At 42.9% G+C, this 20,208-nt stretch overlaps 1 protein-coding gene across 10 annotated transcripts in view; it reads right to left on the bottom strand.

The window, feature by feature from the left end:
- Window positions 1–20,208, bottom strand: part of pde4d (phosphodiesterase 4D, cAMP-specific) — a 176,541-nt gene that overhangs the window by 14,064 nt on the left and 142,269 nt on the right. For 8 of the 10 annotated variants that reach the window (XM_037099085.1, XM_037099086.1, XM_037099084.1 and 5 more), the window contains 5 exons: window positions 9,517–9,708; window positions 7,710–7,746; window positions 7,548–7,624; window positions 7,115–7,167; window positions 2,291–2,403 (listed from right to left, as the gene is read on the bottom strand). In XM_037099085.1, coding sequence (XP_036954980.1) covers window positions 2,291–2,403; window positions 7,115–7,167; window positions 7,548–7,624; window positions 7,710–7,746; window positions 9,517–9,708 — 472 coding nt within the window. Of the gene's footprint in view, window positions 1–2,290; window positions 2,404–7,114; window positions 7,168–7,547; window positions 7,625–7,709; window positions 7,747–9,516; window positions 9,709–17,105; window positions 17,245–20,051; window positions 20,154–20,208 lie in introns of those variants that run through there. The other 2 variants (XM_037099091.1, XM_037099093.1) reach the window with 2 other exon arrangements.

Raw genomic sequence — 20,208 nt, 5'->3', positions numbered from 1 at the left:
ACAGAGCCAGAGGAAGACCAGCTGCTGATTCACAGAAAACACCTTCACCCACACAAGGGGAAATTTAAGCACAGGAGTATCCTGAACTAGAACCACTGGATAAAGCCAATAGTCTAACAAAGCAATGATTATGTTAATCAGATCACTATGACTCTCCACATAATGTCTTTCATAGTGAACTGAACATAAGCGCTGTTTGTAGTGTGTTTGGGCTAGTGTGAGATCCCTCAGGCACACATCATGTCACCTTGGTTGACTTGCTGTTACAGCAGCCCTTGGGCTTAATATAGGAACTAAGGGAATCCTTATGTTAAGAGGTGACGTGCGTTCTCCTCCCAGGTTATGTCAGAATCTGATAAGAGTCATTACTCAGGGATGTTTGAAGGAGAAAGAGCTGCACTGCTTCAACAAAGCAAACCCAGCACAGCAGCTGCAGGTACACAACGCTACTGCTGCTAAAGCTCCAGCACACGTGATGATTTTCATAAATCATGACATTCACAGTAGATGAGCTGCAGATTGTTTTTCCAGTTTCGTTCCATTTTGTTATCTCTTTTTAAAATCTCAATCTTTGCTTCATTGATGAATTTGTATGTTGAGTGTTGATAAATGAAAGTCTGAAGGATACAGACATAATGTAATGGCTCTGTGAGGGAGACGTAGTGAGTGTGTGTGTGTGTGTGTGTGAGCGTGTGTGTTGCTGAAGTGAAGCTGGTTGGGTTCGTGGCTGTTGCCATGACAACCAGAGATAGCTGTGCTGGTGAGCGATGGTGAGAGCTCAGTGCATTTTACATGTACAGTGAAAAATAAATAAATAAATAAATGTTTTCAATTTTAAATGAGGTCGGTGACCTGGACATGCGTGCGATCGCGGTAACTTCAGCGGGATGAGGAGCGTAGTGCATTTGTGTAATTCCTTTGTCTGTCCGTCCTGCCCGCCTCTCATCTTGGTCCATCCCCTCCTCGTGTGACATCACAGTGCGTGACATCACCAGAGCCCAGAGCTGATCAGCATTCAGAGCAGCATAGCAGCCTCTCTCCACTCACTCACACACATATAAATGCACACAAACACACAGGAGGCGACTGAGCATGCTCACTGCACAGCTCCCTGCCTGCATGACGATGCTATCACTAACACACATAGACAATACAACACAAAGAGTCTAATGTATGCTATGATGGCTGACTGCTGAAAAAGGCATCAAAACGCAAAAATCATACCGCTCACATGACGACCAATAACGATACCTGGCGCTCAAATAGCACATACTACAGGATGGTAAACACTTGACAAATGAACAGGCTTGATTCAGGCAAAGGAGGAGGGCAGGTAACAGTATAGAGCTGCAATGACTAATTGACAAGTTGTAAACTATTAAATCAATGGACAACTATTTTGATAATCGTGATAAAACACAAGGCTCTCCTATTCCTGGTGAGTAAGGTGGATTATTTTCTGCTGTATTTTCACCTCTGTGAGTGTAAATTCATCTTTGGGTTGTGGACAGAGCAAGACATCTGAAGAAGTCGCCTAGCGCTGCAGGAAATCGTCATTTTTCAGACCAAACAACCGATTAATCGAGAAGATAATCAACAGATTAATCACCAGTGATGATCATTAGCTGTAGCCCTAAACTGCACTTAACTTATTTTACTTCTCGTTTTTTTCCCTTTACCCATGAAACACATTACATTTAGTATGTTTTGTTTATCTAATTAATATCTAAAGCTCTATTGTCTTTATTCTGATAAAACTGTGCCCAGCGTGTGACCCTGACCTGGGGAACCCACTGGTTGTTACTGGCTGTACTGGGAGCAATCTCTGGCACAAGAATTAAGTGTGATGGGATATTTTATGTAACAATTAGACATATATACTTGATAATATAAAGCGTTTTGGTAGTGTACAGCAGTTGAGAGAAGTGTAGAATTTACCAAAAGATCTCTCTGTGCATTTATAATTTTTCTTTTATTTATGAAAGTACAGCAGTGCAGTGGGTGTAGAAGGAACTCCAGCAATAAATGTCACACTCAAACCAAAGTTGAGCAGCACATCCTGTTCACATCAGCCAGAGAAACACACACACACACACTTACACACACGCACACACACACTGAATCCTGGGTAGCAGCTTCTGAACATGTTTCTAGAAAATGTGCACGATGCAATCATTTAGAAAGATAAACCCAAAAGCTCAATCAATAGATGCTACAGATGTTGGCCCCCAGGATTACACTACTATAAGATGAAAGTCTCAGCACGTTAAACTTTTTCGGTTGCTCTTACCTTGTTTGAGGCCATCTCACTGACTGAGTGTCTCGTCTGCAGCGTCTCCAGCTGGTCCAGACACCAGTCCAGCTCCTCCAGGGTCTCGGTGGCCAGTTTCTGGTAGGCCTCCTCTGCAGGGGCAAGACAGGAGGGCAAGGGGTCAGTAAGGGCCCGCTTCAAAGGGCTAGTGGACGGTCCAGGCCCGGGGTCTCCCACCCCACATACAGCTAAGCTGGGATACCCCGAGTAGACACATGGGTGACTCTTCATACTGGACAGGTGAGCCAGCTGTGCGGGCCTGGGAGGATGGCCTTGTTGTCCTGTATCCTAACCCACAGATGAGCGGTCACAGGTCAGCTGTGTCAAAGCTTGGAGAAAAAGAAACCTCCAATGCGCTACAGTTCAAAGCACTGGATTCTTCCTGTTTAAGAGCAAGTCAGATACAATCCCAGGGAGAACAGGTGCAGGTAATGGATGGCAAACAGCCACCCTGAGTCTGTTCTGGGAGTCCAAATGGATGTTAAATCACAGCAGAGAATTCAGAGGGATTCCACAGAGCAAAAACTGAAATCTCACACAAACACACTCAGTATCTCCCATACAGAGCACACATATATCACAGTCAGCGATCTAGGTGTATAAGGTTTAAGCTGTCATTCATAAGAGAGATGTAATTCCAGTCATGTAGCAGGATGAACAGCAGTCTGCTTAGCAGGCCCATGTCTGCCATAGGATGGAGGGAAGACAGGGACGGTGGAAAAGAGGATCCAGTGAGAGGCTCAGAACCAGCCAAGATCCATGTCAATACTGTCCATCTCGGAACAAACACCAGATTGTTCACGGCATCCTGACATGGTTGACGGATAAAAAGACATCTCACGGCCACACACACAGACGCGAAACAGACACACACATGCAACACACACACAGTCACTCATACCAGACGAAATGCTAACCATAACACATTATGATTTTGTCTCCTCAGCCTCTCTGCCAATAAAAACATCCATGGTATCCGGGAAAGCAAAGGGTATAATCCGGTGATGTGTGTGTGTGCTGGATAGTGTTTCCTATAGACGCTGTGTGTGTGTGTGTGTGTGTGTGTGTGTGTGTGTATAGGGGATGGGCTGCTATTTCTTCGGCGTCCCTGGTAGCCAAACGTGCTGCTCTCCCCAAGCTGTACCTAAAGCCTGAGAGGACTGCACTGTGGATGGGGAAGGGAGAGCGACAAAACGCGGGCTGGAGTGATGGAGGAGTGGAGCCAGAGCTGGGAGCTCCCTATACAGTGATGTGTGTGCATGCATGCTAATATGTGTTCAGCATGCAAACACATCGAAGCAGAGAGGTAAACAAATAGATGTCTGACGCTGATATGGTGAAGATGGTAGAACTGCTGGCGTCACAAGCCTGATATCAAAGCGTCCAGTGTCTTTTAATTTGAAACCGAAGACATGACCCTCTCAAAGTCAGCCTGTGTTAACAGAAAATGTCACCTTGTCAGAAGCCAATTAATATTGATGCCCTGACTAATTTGGGAAAGCACAGGCATTTAATACTATGTGATCTGTGGTCTGGGAGGGGAGCCGTAATTCAATTACACAGACGGAGAAACAGTGGCAGATTAAAATACACGAGGACCAAATTTAATCACATGATGCCATATCAGATTAACATTTCGGTTAGCATTTAAACTACATAGAAACACTGTGTTGTCTTGACTTAGGCTTGAGTGACTCAAATAAAAATCTGATTATTCCAATTATCTTTCATTTTGGGACAATTCATTTTTTAATGATGCAAAGTTTACAGCATGTGTAGTTTGGACTGATGAATTATAATGTTATATTGTTCACACCATTTGTGTTTCCATGCAGGACCACTGACCGTCTCTCCACCTCTTTTGTCACCTCCTATTCTCAACAATTTCCACCTTCTCCCGCTTCATTGTCTTTGACAAATCTCCCCCTCCCTCCTCCCATTACTCCCCTTCCTCTCCCACACTCTTCGTTTCCTCCGCTGATCTCTGAACATCCTTCCTCCTCCCCTCTTTTGTCTCCTTTCTGTCTCTCTCCTCCTTTCTTTTCTCCCAGTCTCCTTCTCCCTCTCTCTCTCTCCCCCTCTCCCTGGTGTGGTGTCAGTGGCTAGGGCGCTACTCTTTCTGACAGCAACTGCACTGACGTCAATGACATTCTTCTCATGCTTAGTGCGACATCAGACACCGGCGCTCGGAGAGGCCACTCTGCTGCACAGACGCAGGGCTGCAGCCAAACTGTGTACCGGAACAGCTCGACAGTGAAGTCGGACTGTGAGCGGGAGAAGATGAGGAGGAGGAGACGGAGGAGGAGGAAGAGGAGGAAGAATGATGGGGGGGAGGCTGACCTACTATAAATTACACCGATATAGCATCAAATGTTCAGATAATTAATATATGACCTAATTTCTTTATGCATCAGAACAAATGCTTAGATGTTCAGCAGCATATATGACTTTTCAATATTTTACTAAATAAATGTGTAAGATACAGTCTATGGACTACATTCTACTAAACACTAGATGCTGCTTCTTTTTCCCATTTAATAATGTTTAGCTTCCCCTTGATTCATTCCTCATCCTTCTGTTGTTTTATACAAAGGTCACTGTCCCTCTACAAACGGTTGCATTAAGCACTGTTGAGGGACTTTAGGGTGAGTATGTGTAAAAGGAAATACTATATAAAATGACAATATTTGTAACATGTTTATCTATTTGTGACATTCACACTTCACTTCCTATGCCTTGTTGTTTTCAAATGAAGCACAAGATACAATATTAAGAATGGAGGAAAAAGTAGTCGGTATCTATCTAGTATCTATTCATGAACCAAGTTTGAAAGTTTAAGAAAAAGTAACACTGCATGAATGCTAAATGCTAAATGAATATTCTCATAATACATTAAACATTTGTACATTAAAGATTGTTTACAGGTTGTGAGGAGTGCCACTGCATGTGTGGAAAAAAAACTAGAATGAAACATTTTGTGGCTCCAGAGGAAACTGCATGTAAATTGCTTCTGGTGATGTCACTCAGTGGAAAGTTGCATTGTGGGTAATGTGGGCTGCAGGTTTTTGAAAAGCAGTCACACATTACATGCCCCTTACACTGTTAGACTCATTATGGATAGTAAAGTCAAATGATTAAAATCTATACAGTGGAACCTTTTTAATTCTGCGGATTCCTCTTAATTTTCAAAACACTGCCACCTACATTACCCACAATGCAACAAAGTGACATCACTGGAGAGAATCCATCAGATTACATGCAGTTTCCTCTGGAGTCACAAAAGGTTTTTTGACACTTTTTCCATACATGCAGTGTTTCAGTTTGTCCCCCTGTTTGCTCTGCTGAAACTCTCTCTTACACATTAACAAGCATAGGTTACATAAATAGTGATGAACTGGTTTTAAGATTTGACGATTCAAAAATAACTCTCTTTATCTGAACTGTGATTAAGTGACAGATGACAAGAAAAAAGCAAGAGAGGATGACAATGGGACGAGGACTGATGGGGAAGTAGAGAAAGAAGCCTTGAATGCAGCATTTCATTAATTCACTGCCACCCTCTCACTGATTTACTGAGTTACTATTATGCCTACTTCCTTTATTAATTCATGTATTCTTTATCTGCGAGATGACTTAGTCACCGCCTCATTACAAGTAGTCAATACTAAAACAATTATGCTCATGACTCATAGATGTCACCAGTTTATGGCTGTGCACCAGTATGATTGTGTTCTAAATATAGCACAATGCCACCAGTTCTTCATGTTTAAGCAGGTTAGTATCATGAATTGTTTTCTTTTTTGCACTTAAGACATGTTTTTACCCTCCTCACAACATGCATTACTGTGTGTGTTTACGCTGTTCTCTGCCTTAGGGATAATTTCACTAAACAACACAATTATTTATTAACGCTGGAGGTTAAACGGTCTCTCCTGCAAACAACAGTTAGGTTACAGCCATCGATACTGCTAAAAAAGCAAAGTGTCTGTCAAGTCTATTCTAGTCATCTGACTAGACTGTCTGTGTCATGTCCTCCTCGCAACAAAAACTCTTAAAGTGGGCCATAGTGGCCGGCTGTGCAGTCGACACTGTCTGACTATCAGGACTACAGGACAATCCATTAATAAAGTATTGATAAGTCTGTGTTTATGGATAAATGGTTAACACATGGAAGGCAGTGAGCTGGCTGCATATTGGCTTAACAAAAACTAAACACACATACAGAGATAATATTAGTGAAAGACATCGAGTTAGCTTAAAACAAAAAGTTTACCCAAAAATGAAAATAACATCTTTATGAGCTGTATGCAGTATGTTTAGTAGAGATTTTTTAATTTTTTTGTGAACTTATCCTTCAAGGTTTTTAGAAAGACAACTGATTCATTACAAGGCAGCTAATCAAATCGTTTTTTTCCTTTCGTCAGTTATTTTAAGTTCTCCGCAAAATATGTGGTCCATATTTGTATTCTGACCGTGTTGGATACCATGTTCATGTTCTCTGGCTCCCTGCAAAGTGTGTCTGTGTTTGCCAGCCTCTCATCACCAGCATACTGACAACTTACAATAGAATAAAAACAGCACTACAGGAACACCAGCGTCAAATCAGGTTCAATCTATTTACTGCCAATATTTAACTTTTAAGTCCCTTTGCGAAGCATGAATGAAGTTGGGAGCAGATATAAGAACATTTTAAGTATTTATCAAAATTAATAAAACACACACACACACACACACACACACACACACACACACACACACACACACAAGGCATTATGCATTATGCTGCTCTTTCTGTCCACATACCTGTAAAGGTGGTCTTGGTGATGGGTGGTGGCGGGTTGCACATGGGTGATCTCCTGTCACGGAAGAAACAAACGCACAAATTGAGATATTTCCTTCCAAATCGACAATTTGTGTCAAAACACTGTATATAAAAGTCATCTACTGTTCAATAAGGGCGCATCATTATTCCGTCACTTATGTAAAAATCACTGTAACAGAGGGATCTTACAAACTATAGCTTCTGTTGTTGTAGTACTCAATCTGAACAGCAGAGGGCGAGCAAAGCCAGACTGTGAGTGAGCACTGGGCACAGTATGGCTTTAATCACTTGTTCAGAGGAACATCTTAGTCATAAAGTGTTCAAACATTGTGATATGCTGGCATGTTGACCGTTGTTGTCTGTAATGCAGTCACTCCTCCCACTACGACAGATTTCCAAAGCCTGGCAACTTACTTGTTGGATGCTCTGTCTTGCTGTAGATTAGTTAATGCACCAAAGTTGTTTCGTACAGTTCTCAAGCTGGCAAGAACCTGAGGGGGAAACGTGATCGATTAAGACTGGGTCGCACAGGAGTCGTCCATTTATGTGAACGGAAAACATTAAGACAATACAAACCTGTGCAAATGGCGTTACAATCATATCGTCACCATGACTGGAAGACACAAAGAGAGCGGCCTTAACGTCAGATACAGATGTACAGTACATTGGCATTTGACAACAGAGGAGTGTGATCATGATTGGAGAAGGTCAAGGCGGGGAGGGGGAGGAGAGTGTGGGGCTTCACATCAGATTAGTTTCAGCGTCCCTGATGCACTCCATCACAGTGACATGTTTACTCATCACATCAGCTACCAGCTGAGGCCCGCTTCACAATGTGTAACAGTTTCCGGAGCAGTTAAGTGTTTCACTGAGAGAAGTGAGGGGACACGTGGAGGTGAAGCAAGATATTCTCACAGCGAGGAGACAGTAAGCCCTGCAAGACATGATGCTCACACACTCATCTTTCCCTCCCTTTCAATCCCTCCCCTGAACCACATATAAACATATTTATATATATATTTCCCTGAGGCAATCATTGTCATTTTTTTAATCGACTTTAATTTAACTTGTGGAGTCAGCAGAGCATGTTTCTGACTTGGCTTCACTGATTGCCCTCGTGGCTCCTGGAGTAGGTGCAGCCTCAGTGGGCATTGTTGAGGAAAGCGGAGGGGCATTACTCATTCAGTTCCAGCTAAAAAGAATTTAAACCATTAAAAACTTTGAGTCAGAATCCCATTGACCTCCAAGCTACTTCGTGACTGTGAACACTGTCAACATTTACCCAGGTGGAGTGGAGTGTAGACCACATCCACGTCACGTACACACCCACTGGGCACGTGAGCCAACGTGAAAGTGTAAAGAGACGCTGGCATGTCATGTGCTCGTGTTGCAAGACAAATAAAATGTACTGAGGGCAAAAATGACTGGCTTGATACTCTTATAGAATGACGAAAATAATCTTTGCAGAAAGATAAGGGAGGGGACAAGAAAATGTGCCTATTTGAGGCACAAACTGGCTGTTTTGATGATGTCTGTAAAATGATCAGAGAGAAAGCTGGCAAGACAAGTTATCTCCTGCTCTCGAGCGTCCTTGCACGTGCAAATCTCCAAGGAAAAAAACAGATATGATAGAACTAGGCATAAAAGATTAATGAATACTTGTAACAACGGTTTTTAACATGGTAACTGGATAGTGGGCGGAGGTCAAGGAAGGGTCATTGGTGTAATACTCGAGTGCAGTAAGGAGGAAGTCTAAGGTTACTGTAGGACATTATTTTTCTTCCTTTTGTCTATTTGTCTTTCCGTCAGGCAGGATCGAAATGCTACGTTTTCAGTCAATATTTTTTTTTTTCCCAGTAGCACTAAGTGTGCAGCACATGTAACTGGATAGCCACTGTTGTGTGGGAAATGAGGAATGTACTTTCAGCATATACGCTGAGCCTGAAGATTCTGGCTAGTTTGTGCGGAGTGCGTTGTAATACAGTTATCGGGGCAATAAGGAGTAACTTCTACAAAAGATCACATAATTGCAGAACATAAAAACAGACTAAATGCGAGGTTAGAGTCCACCCCATTGTCCTGGGAAAATATCAGAGTCACATAACCTGTGCTTATGGACGTTTTGTGACCGACCACCCTGTTTATGCTACTGGATATGCCTAAGAATAGATGTGACACCACACAATCAGCTGTTGGTCATGCACACCTCCTACCGGGATGGAAGCTATCAGTGTGGCAGCTTTAATATCTGGTCAGTCATGACACTGCGAAGTGGCTCAGAGAGGCCAAAACAAGAAGAACACTTTTAGCACAATAGGGAGCATTTGGTTGTTTTTTCTTCATATAAAGTTTCAGGGGAAGGCAAAAGACATCATGCACTCACATGTCACTGGCGATGGAGGAGTTTCGCGACATAGACTTGGGCGAGAGGTCGTAGTCGCTGTCGGAGCGGTAGAGGAACGACTCTCTCCGTTGGCTGTGGACAAAATTGGCCTGCAGGATGAGGCCTGAGCCCGGGCTGGCCATCGGGTCCAGGGGGCTGCGACCTGATGACGTGCCATTGTCCACATCGAAACTGCATATGGTGAGAAGGAGAGGGAGAAATACAAAAGTATCAGCATATTGATCATGTACAGTTAATTCCAATTGGTATAGAAAATAGAAATAATTTACGAGTTTAAGCATTATTTTGATGATATCTGACGGATAAAGAAAACGCCTGTGATGAGGCTTCAACAATCAACTGAGGCTGATAATCTGTCTATCCCTACAACGTACTATTAAAAATTAGACTTTTTGGTTCTACAGATGTCCTACAGACTGTAAATCATACAGAATGAGGGAACATGATTGTTTGGTACAGACCCCAGCCACAACAACATCATCATTCTTTATTTTTCAGTGAAAACTAAATGCAAAAAAATGACGATTCCCACTAATATAATAACTCATACACCATTAAAATATTTGTCAAATTACTGTTGTTCAGCTCTGTGATCACACTGAACTCACAGATGACACTCCAGTATAAATACTAATGTGCAGACAAACAGCCAACATTGATTTGTGTCATTAGTCAAAAAGTTGATGATCAAGTTTCCTCGAACTCAGTAACAACTGCCTTCTTTTAACAGCAAAAGACGACATTTTCTCTGGTCTTTTTACACAAGAGCCCACCATGCTTGAATTAATAAATTAAGGATCCTCTCTAACAGAGTGCACTTATGGCTGCATGATGTGCCTCCATTATCAGCATCTAAATAAATCACAGGTTTTGCGCAAACATTAATAAAGTCTTGATGACTTCAGAGCTTACTCGCTTACTGATCAAACCCACATGAATATGTATGTTTCTTTTTCCAGTGCAGCAGCATAGGAGCTGCCATGCATTTCCATATGCTGCTCTAAATTGGCTCCACAGTCATGAGCCTTGAAATTCAAAACATGACATGACGTACGTGTGCATGTGGGCGATAAACTAGGCTCTACTGCTGGCTGACGTATACTTGCTCCTGACCATTTTTAACCTGCAATGAGTCACTTCCTCAGTATCTGACTGATGATTGGGTGATTACGATTGGTAGGAGACTAATTGGCACTTGATCAACAGTTAGGACCACTGGCGACATTTGCTTCGGCTAAACTCTGCACAGGGCCACAGGGAATACCTGCGCTCTAATGATGCCACTGAGTCACACTTTTTTAAACCAGTGACACCCTTTCCAACTAGCATGTCACAATGAGCTCCTTAGTCTCCTAGGCGATTGTTCGCCCGGGTGATGACTAACCCCTGTCACCAGGGATATCTGCCCCAACGCCAAGGCTATCGAGCAATCCCATAATCCCGTCTGGCGTGGATGCTAAGGTCAAGGGGCGGGGGGATTCCCCTACGTGTGACACAAAATACGCAAGGGGATGACATCCTCTGTGTCACGATCATCATCATCATCCTCACTATGGAGACAGCTGCACAATCTAATCCAATATCATCTCTCTAGACACCCTGCTCGTGTTAGCATTTCCCTACCAGTATGTTTGCATGCAGACTGAACCGTGTTGTTTGCAAGGCAGGGGCTCCAGGCTGTGACTACTTTGGTCGCACATGTGCCAAAAAATCTGTCGAGTACGCCTTAAAATTCAGCAAGTCAGATTCAAAATAAATGATGAAAATGTTGTTCCTGAAATTTCAAAGACGAGGTGTTTCAGTAGCAGTGTTTTCTGTGGGAGAGAGGAGGTTTTATGACTTTCAGGATCTCTGACACGCACAATGACTGATATAAACAAACAAGGAAAGGCAGAAAAAAAAACGAAAAAGTGAGACAGTTTTTCTTGAACAGTTGTTTCAATTATTCTCTAGGGACCTCAGTTACAAAAGTTAGGTGCACTAGTGCAACCATTGAGTGTTAAAAGTTAAGTCTGGAGCCCTGCATGGTGTAAAAGCACTGGACTAAAACACTCTACCACTACCATGAGAAATAACTGTCATTGCCATCAGTATCCTTCCAGTTTTCCATCTTAAGCTTTGTGTTAAGGGTACTTCACATCCTCAAAAACAGATGATTCAATGACATAAAAGGTGCAAAATATCATATATTGCAAATTTTAGCAAGTTTGGTTTGGGGGTTGTGAGAAAGGAGATTGTAGATTGCGAAGTGTAATTGACACACAGGACATGCCGGACATATTTTCCACAACTAAATGGCTAACCGCTGCGCTATCTCCCTGTGATCTCTGAGAGTAACAGCAAAGTGAGCGCGAGCTTTGGTTGTGGAACTGGATAGTTTGGACGACGGCCTGACGAGGGAGAAAAGGGCAAACATATCGTCCTCACCCCTGTCTTTAACTGGCACCTAGACAAACACAGAGCCAATATGGCAGTCGCAGTGACTCCAGCAACTGTTTTTCACAGTTGTGTTTGACTTGCACACATCACCCCCTGATCCATGTCCTTGAGTCCTCACTCATTCTGTCTCCCTATATTTAGTATTAGAGCAGAGGCATGTCAGCACACACACACACACACACACACACACACACACACCCCACCCTTTTATCTCATCAAACGATTCATATACTGTTTCTTTTTTATTTACTGCAGGTGTGAAACTGAAGACACACATGTGACATACATATCGTCATTACAGGCACAAGTGCGTCCACCCTTTAGCTATTCTTTGTTATAGGTGTGTGTGTTTGTATCGTGTTTGCGAACAAGACAAAGACACCGACACAGATAGAGAGATAGCGAAAAGGGGCGAAACTTAACACCCAGCATATGTTTAACAACTGATTCATTATCACATTGACTCTGACGTCACGGCCTACACAGACTTCCAGCCAAACATCTGACATGCAACTTCACTCTCAGCGTACGTGTGTGTGTGTGTGTGTGTGTGTGTGTGTGTGTGTGTGTGTGTGTGAATCCACAGGCACTCCCTCAGCGGGAATGACATGAATAATCTTCACATCTAGTTTACGGAGGTATTGCACCAGTATTGACATCACAGTGGGAACGTCTGGAATTCTTCCCAAGCTCTGACAGTCTTTGATGAGCAAGCAGGAGTTTAAAAAAAAAAGAAAAGGAAACAAAAAATTTCAACACCCCCATGACTGTGTTGTAAGCGTCAACAAAGAGCACGAGTTCGACTCACAGGGGGGATTACTGTGGAGATGGGAAGTAAATCCAGCGTTACTCAGAGGCGGAGACAATAAGAAACCATAGTTTACACAAAAAGAGAGCGATCCAGAACTGAGATATAAATGGCCAGGAATGCAGGAGGGAAGGAGACGGACACAGAGTGATATTAAACTATGGAAAATTTTGACATTGTGCAGACTGAGAGGAAAAAAATAAATAATGTATCCATCTCCCCAGTTCTCAGAAACCACCTAACCACGTATCCATGTGTGGAGAAAAGTCAGCATGCAGTATTAGCTGCAAAAATATGTTGATAACTGTCCTAAACTAAACCAACTCTACATTTAAGCACATACATGATAAACAGTGTGAATGTTTAAATTGTATTTCTCATTTTGTGATCATCTATGAAGTTTTCTTGTGTAAAATGTAATCATTAAATGTTTATGGCAATAAGACAGAAAGAATGCTTCACTGTAACTGTTTACTGTCCAGTATGTATTGATCAGCATCATCTATTGTCAATATTAAAGCTGCAGTAAGTGTTATTTCCTTACTAAAACAAGAGTTTAATAGTTCTATATTCCAACAGTGTTATAGAGTCTTCAGTAACTCAGTAACCTGAGTCTCGCCTCCTCCTGCTCATGCAGTAAAAGAGAAAATACATTTTCTGGTATCCCTGCCCACTTTATCCAATCAGGACAGAGAGAACCCCACAAAGAGGTGGTCCTGTCTGACTGCGAACACAAACGGATGCTTACCAGCAATGGCGGAACAGGATAAGCTACAAATTCCAGCACTCTAATGCTAAACATGCCACGTAATGAAAACACCTGAAGAAAAGAATGAGGCAAAGAGAGCTGCCTCGCAAGAAGAGCAAGTCGTGCAAGCGTGGGGTCCAGGAGAAGAGGGAGGGGACTGCTAGCAGCAATATGTTTTGGACGTTAGCCAAAAAGACAGTTACAGCAACTTTCATTTGAATGAGAGAATCTAAACCAATGTAAACATATATTAAGTAGAATTTAGGTTATTAGACTGTTCTAGCAATAATGTAACATGGAGACATTGTCACACCTTATTCGGTGCATCTACATAAATGAATCCAGCGCCAAACAAGCCGGCTATTAACTTGATAATCCTGCCAATTACGATAACTTTTCAGCTGCAACTGACAGGTGATTTTGGTGCTATGAACTTCAACAGAAACTCAGAAAATCCAAAAATGAGAGGTTGGTGTTTAAAGCATACAATTTTCTTGAATAATTGGACAATAACAGGAGGGCTGGGGTGCCTGGTAGCTAGTCCTTGTTGTAATCACAGCCCAATATCTGTCTGATGTCCAAAGATTGTCTGCTGAAAAATGAAGCCAGGTAAGTTAAGTTAAAAGTATTACAGTACCCTGAATAGCATTCCCTGCTAAGTAAATCAGCTACAATAGCCCACAGCTACATGAGTAGAGACAATAAGACGCCCTGTGGGGACGGCTTTTCCCACAAGACTAGAGTTTCATGCTCGAGTTTAGAGCTGCGAGGAGCAAAAAAGAGAAAAAAAAGAGGGATTCTTTGTTGCTGGGAAACCTTTCAGCTGCTCAGCATCAGAGGTTAAAACACAAGACATGTACAGTAGTTGTGAGAGCTCTGAGATAGATGAGCAGTGACTTTCTACTGTTTGGTCACATGCATGCCCGAGGACACCGCGCCGCTCTGTTACCCTCTCTGTCTTCTCTCTGTCTGTGACTCTCCATCACTTCTGTCTCCATCTCCATCTGTCTCCCCTTTTCTTTTCAACAAACACACACGTGCACGTACACACTAAATGGCATGGATCAATGACTCATTCATTTTCAGCCCTGGGTCACTTGAGCAATTATAAACACCACAGGAGCTGACGTGACAGCGCTGGGAGGAGACGTACTGGAGGACGAGGTCAGGGCATGAGTGTCTTTGACAAACAATTGGCCGAGGCTCTGTTTTTGTGACGCAACCTTGATATGTTTTCTCTCCTCAAACAAAGTGCAAACAAACACAAGCAACAATAAATGCTTCTATGAAAGATCTGAAAAAAAGAAAAAAATCCCTAAAACTGGGCCAAAAACTGCTAGTTATTGAAAAGTGGAGCAGCGTTGATCAATGTGTTGGAGCAAGCAGAGGGAAGACGACACTCAGATTTATTTTCGAGAGCTGAGAGGACAAAGAGGGGAGCAGGCGGTGGAGGAAGGACAAGGAGAGACATGTCAGAGCGAGAGAGTGTATTCAAGTGTATTTATGAGGACTGTGAGGAGTGTGCATGCGAGTGTCGGTATGTGATCCTCAACGTTTGTCTGGTCAACTTTGGCCATGTTCTTAGTGTGCGACAGCAACCAACGACTGAGAACAGAGAGACCGAGGGTGACACAATCAGAAGAGAGTTGACACAGGTGAAAGCTAAGTTTCAGACTTACTGCACGCAGTGGGAATATGTTGATTTGGTGACACTGCGCCTGTTGTCAGGTCAAAAATAATGGAATCACCACACTTACCACCACCACTGACAAACAATCAGTGCTTATGATTTCGGATGAGCATTGTGGGAATGTCGATGTACCTCGCCTGAAAAATGCTGGAACGTGACCATGTTGTTGGGTAATCTCATTTTATTGGTGTGTTGACAGAATTGTATCCTGCGATTCCAAAGAAGTCGAGACGCTTCGCAAATCATAAATAGAAGCGAATGCGATCATTTACGACATTTGCTCAAAGGAAACTGTACAACGACAGTAATATGTTTTTACCTACATTATGTAAATAGTTTTTTTTGTCACTGATTGCATTTTGTTTACATTTACATTTAACACTGCTTTCCAACTGTATTTGGAGACAGGGTTGTGTATGGGATGTCGTTCGGATCGATTATCTTTATCATACTGACTGAATACGATGAACATGCATGGGTTGCTTATTTAACTCAGGTTCAGAAGTCAAGCTAAGTTCAAATATGGAATATTGTTACCACATCTTCTGTTTTTATTTTGAAAAGAAAACGCACAGTAGTGCCACAGCAAAGGGAACGTGCATTGATAATGGGAGGATTTGAATTAGGCTCCATGTCATCTTTAACTAAACCACCCAACACCACAAATGTGCGGTAACTCCTCTGAATCCATTACCCAGGATAGTTTGAGCGATGATTACATCATCTATTGCAATATTTGGGCGGAACAATATTGTCATATAACATGTTTGGATATCCAAGCCCAAGCCTAACTGTGACTGAATCAGTCATTGTACAAACCCTGTTCTGTGATCTATGGTGGCTCCGTAAAAACTAATGAGAAAGTGATTCTGGACTCTCTTACAATATCACGATGCTCTTGAAGTCAGTATGATATTACACATATACTGTAGGGACTGGCTGTACAGTAAGTATAATAGGCCTGAATGAGTAAACTTAGAATATCTTGTAAGCTTAAAGATAGTCAACCTAATGTTGCAGCTAATTTAATTCCACTGTTAAATGCTCTTTAAATCCTGGCCCAAAAGATTGACTCCATGAGGCGATACGTTAATGCTCATAAACCTCTCATTCTCAGCGCTGTCTTGTATGGAGCGAGCGAAGCAGCACCTGACCACCAAGAAAACATGTGACATGAGACAGACCAGGACAGAAAACAGTTCATAAAGAGGTCAGCAACCACGGGGCAGTCAGGCCACGCAGACAATGATAACGAGACACGTTTTGTCCATACACGCACCCTCACACCCTTTTTCTTCACTGATTTTCAAAACATTTCAAATTCTTTATTTTGCTGTACTAAAAAGCAGTACAGCAATGTAAAAAAAAAAAAATGAAAGAATAAAGCAAATGATTATTTTCAGGATCCAATTTGATTTTGTCGATGTCAGAAAAATTCATATAAATGCTCATCTCAAGTTTCCCAGAGCCCAAACTCGAGTCTTCAAATGACTTCTTTTGTCTGACCGACGGTCCAAAACCCAAAGGCTTCTCACTGACTTTAAGAACAGCAGCAAATCCTCACATTTAAGAAGCTGTAGCCAGCAGATGAAAGGATTAATCAACCATCAAAGCTGGCAATTCATTTTCTTTTGACCGGCTAATCAATTACACAACTAATCATTGCAGCTCTACAGTACATTATGTTGTTTTCGTCTGTTAAAAAAATGATCCTCAGGGGCTCGCGTTATCTGTAAGCTCTCTGTCTCCTTCTGGTTTTTCTTGCCCTGTCAGGTAGAAGCACAGTGAATCCTTCGCTCTCCTCTTGTCACCGCTTTAGTCCTCGCTGTCACTGCGCCATTCAGCGAACTCAGTCAATCATGAGAGACATATAAAGAAATCACCATGGCAATGCAGCAGACGCAGCGTCATCCCAGGTCACGCGGTTCAAAGCAAACCAGTTCTGTTCCTATAGTGGTCCTCTCAACTATGAACCTATTTTCAGTCCTATTCATCGTCTCGGGTCCGGATCGCTAAAGGTCAAATGCAGAATACATGTTAGATAACTTGTGAGTCGTCAGGCCCTGTAAGAGGCCAGATAACCTTCAGCATTTACGGCCCATTTGACATGCTTAACTGGGGACTGACAAAGGCCAGATGCAAACACTTCGAGTTTAAAGTCACACATTCCTCGCTTCTCCACGCTTTATCTCAGCGTGGCGTAACATCACTGTGGGTTTAGAGAGTGTGGGAGAGGTGCTACATTAAGGGCGTGGAGCTCATTCCCTAATTCTCATCTTTCACCTTCCTAAATTCAAGACCAACATGCTGAGGGATACTCAAAAGCCTGTGCACACAAGCCTGCATTCGCACGGCTGGGTGGAGTGGGGCCTGTATGAGTTTGGTTCAGGCCAGGGGGCACGTCAAACACCCAGGACCACGTCACAGCCTTAGATACGCACAAGTAGGCACATGAGTACACAAGCACTCACGCAAGACACTGTCACAAATGTAGAGCTAAGGAACACACACACAGACACTTATGCTTGTGTTTATTGTACTTATCTTGAGGAGAATTAGCAGATTTAGGGATATAACACACCTCTTCCTGCGTTACACACACATACGCTGCGCAAACACACCCACCACAACACAAACAGCTGAATTATCGCCTACAGTTCAGGTGTTTTTTTGTTTTTTTTTTCGAATGACAGCGGCAGTCACATACTGTAAATCTTGTGAGCACAGTTGTGAAAGACAAGGCGAATGACGAGAAGTGCTGAGAGAAGCCTTGATGAAACAGAAGAGAGGAGGGCAGGACAGATGGAGGAGGCGGTATGCTTCATCCAGCTGAGTACTGGCTTTTGGTAGCCATTCAAGAAGATGGCTCATGCAAACCTCACACTGCCAGATTGTCAGCTTTTAGCATTAGGAAGAGCTACATTCTGCAAACGGCTCCAGCACACATATCAGGTTTATGTGCAGCTACATCATGGCTTGTTGCAACCCTCCCTCCTATAAGTTATGTTTGTATATTGTATATATACCTGGAATATGTTCAGAGACAAGTTTGCAGTGGATGGTGGTTGTGGAAAGTCTCGGGTGAAACACATAGTATGCATGTTCTGTCACTGGGGCAGGAAACGGCTAGAGCTAAATCTTTCAGTCAAAACAATGAAAACAAAAGCCAATGAAGTCTTGAAGTAGCGTAAACAACCAACACTGCTGGTGGAAGTCTGTGTGACTGAGGCATCAATGTTCAAAGCTGAAGGCATGTTTTTATGTAATGTTTAGTTTGCTGACTTCCTTCATCACTCAGGTGTATCCTTGGGATTTTAGGCAACCCAAATACCTCTAGGTAGGTTATGGCAACAACAGCAGGGAGCAGGGGCACTGTCGCTGCTCAGAGCTGAATGGAGAGAGAGTTGACCTGAATATGTTTCTTTTAATGCTTAAGCAATCCGGCTGTTTGGGTTGCCGATGATTATTGCATAAGTACAGAAAATAAGCACAAATGATCCCGCGGTCAAACTCCCTTCACTGAAAAGGTAATGTTTTCATGTTTTGTTTATGTTTAGTCCTCGCTGACTTTCCTATTCCATTTCTCTAGGACTGAACATTGTTGGAAACGTTTGTGAAAATGTAGGTACACAAGTGAACAGAGTATATAACAACGGTCTGGTCTTTCTAGGCTTTTTAATGCAGAATTCCAACACATTAACTTTGAAGAAGAACATTTCCTCATGATTTTGATACAAAGAAAATGCGCTGCAATATTGTTTCCTATTGCAAACAAGTCGAATGTACACGTTGCTTCTAAGACACATGTCTGCTTTAACACCTCTCTGCATCAAACTGCTTCACGTACTGTCTGCAATCGGCACCGCTACCCTCAAAGACCTAATTACTACGTCTTCATTTAACACAGGCGGGCAGGTTGAAGAGCAGATTAATGAACTGACAACGTGAGAACAGTATGAACCCTGCAGGGAGGTCCAGCGGGTTTCAAACACATGCTGCTGGGCAACCACCACCCCAGGAATGCTGTGTATTTGTCCAGGGTTGCCCTGATCCATTTACAGCTTTGCCTCAGAATATCGCCATGGAAAAACAAAACAAAACAAAAAAACTGTGAATATATACTTCCAGTGTCAAAGCTACAGGGCAGCTTCTTAGTTGGAAATGAGTGCTGACAGGCAAGGGCAAGTTGAGACAGGAGACAGGAGGGGGAGGGCAATTTGTGCCCCTGGCACTGCTCTCTGCATCCTGCATTTATCTGGAGCCATGTGCAGACAGGAGGACGTATGGAGAGACAACACATTCCTCAATGAATGATGCCTTTGCTGTTCTGCTACCTTGTGTTTCAAACAATTTCACAGGGAGTTCTGATGAGAGCACACCGAGCGTTAGACACCGAGGTCACGACAAGTACAGGAAGTACTATGTTGTTGGTGGGTGATTCTGATGAAGCGCAAAAATATACCGCAGTTGACGACAGAACTAATCTTATCTGACCACAGGACATGTCATGCCCTGCACAGACAAACTGTAACAGACATATCTACGAGGCGCAGGAGGCTGTCGCAGTTTCCCCCAAGAAAGAGGCCGAGAAGTTTTGATCAAGAGGAGAAGGCTGAGAGCTCAAAACACAAAACAAGGACGGCAAACCAACACATAAACGGAAAGGAAGGACTTAGCCGGTGAGGCAGAGGAAAAGTATTTCAGAGAGCAACAAACAGACGGATGGAGAACAATAGGGAAACGCACAAACACACACACACACAAGCACACACCCACCAGGATTAACATGAAAATGGTGCCAATGGGACAAAGTTCTCCCGTCTATTTACCATATTCCCTCCGTGTTCTTCAGCGAGCTGGTAGAGCGCGACCGCGGCTTAAGGATGATACTCATGGTCTGGCTTTCCCTTCCACAGCCACACACATCACATCTGCAAACACACACATATAAAGCCACGCACGCACACACCCCCCTTTCACACCAGC

Source organism: Acanthopagrus latus, chromosome 5, assembly GCF_904848185.1.
Source record: "Acanthopagrus latus isolate v.2019 chromosome 5, fAcaLat1.1, whole genome shotgun sequence".
Lineage (NCBI taxonomy): Eukaryota > Metazoa > Chordata > Actinopteri > Spariformes > Sparidae > Acanthopagrus > Acanthopagrus latus.
Note: the sequence above shows the minus strand (reverse complement) of the source record. Positions and strands in the feature narration are given on the sequence as shown.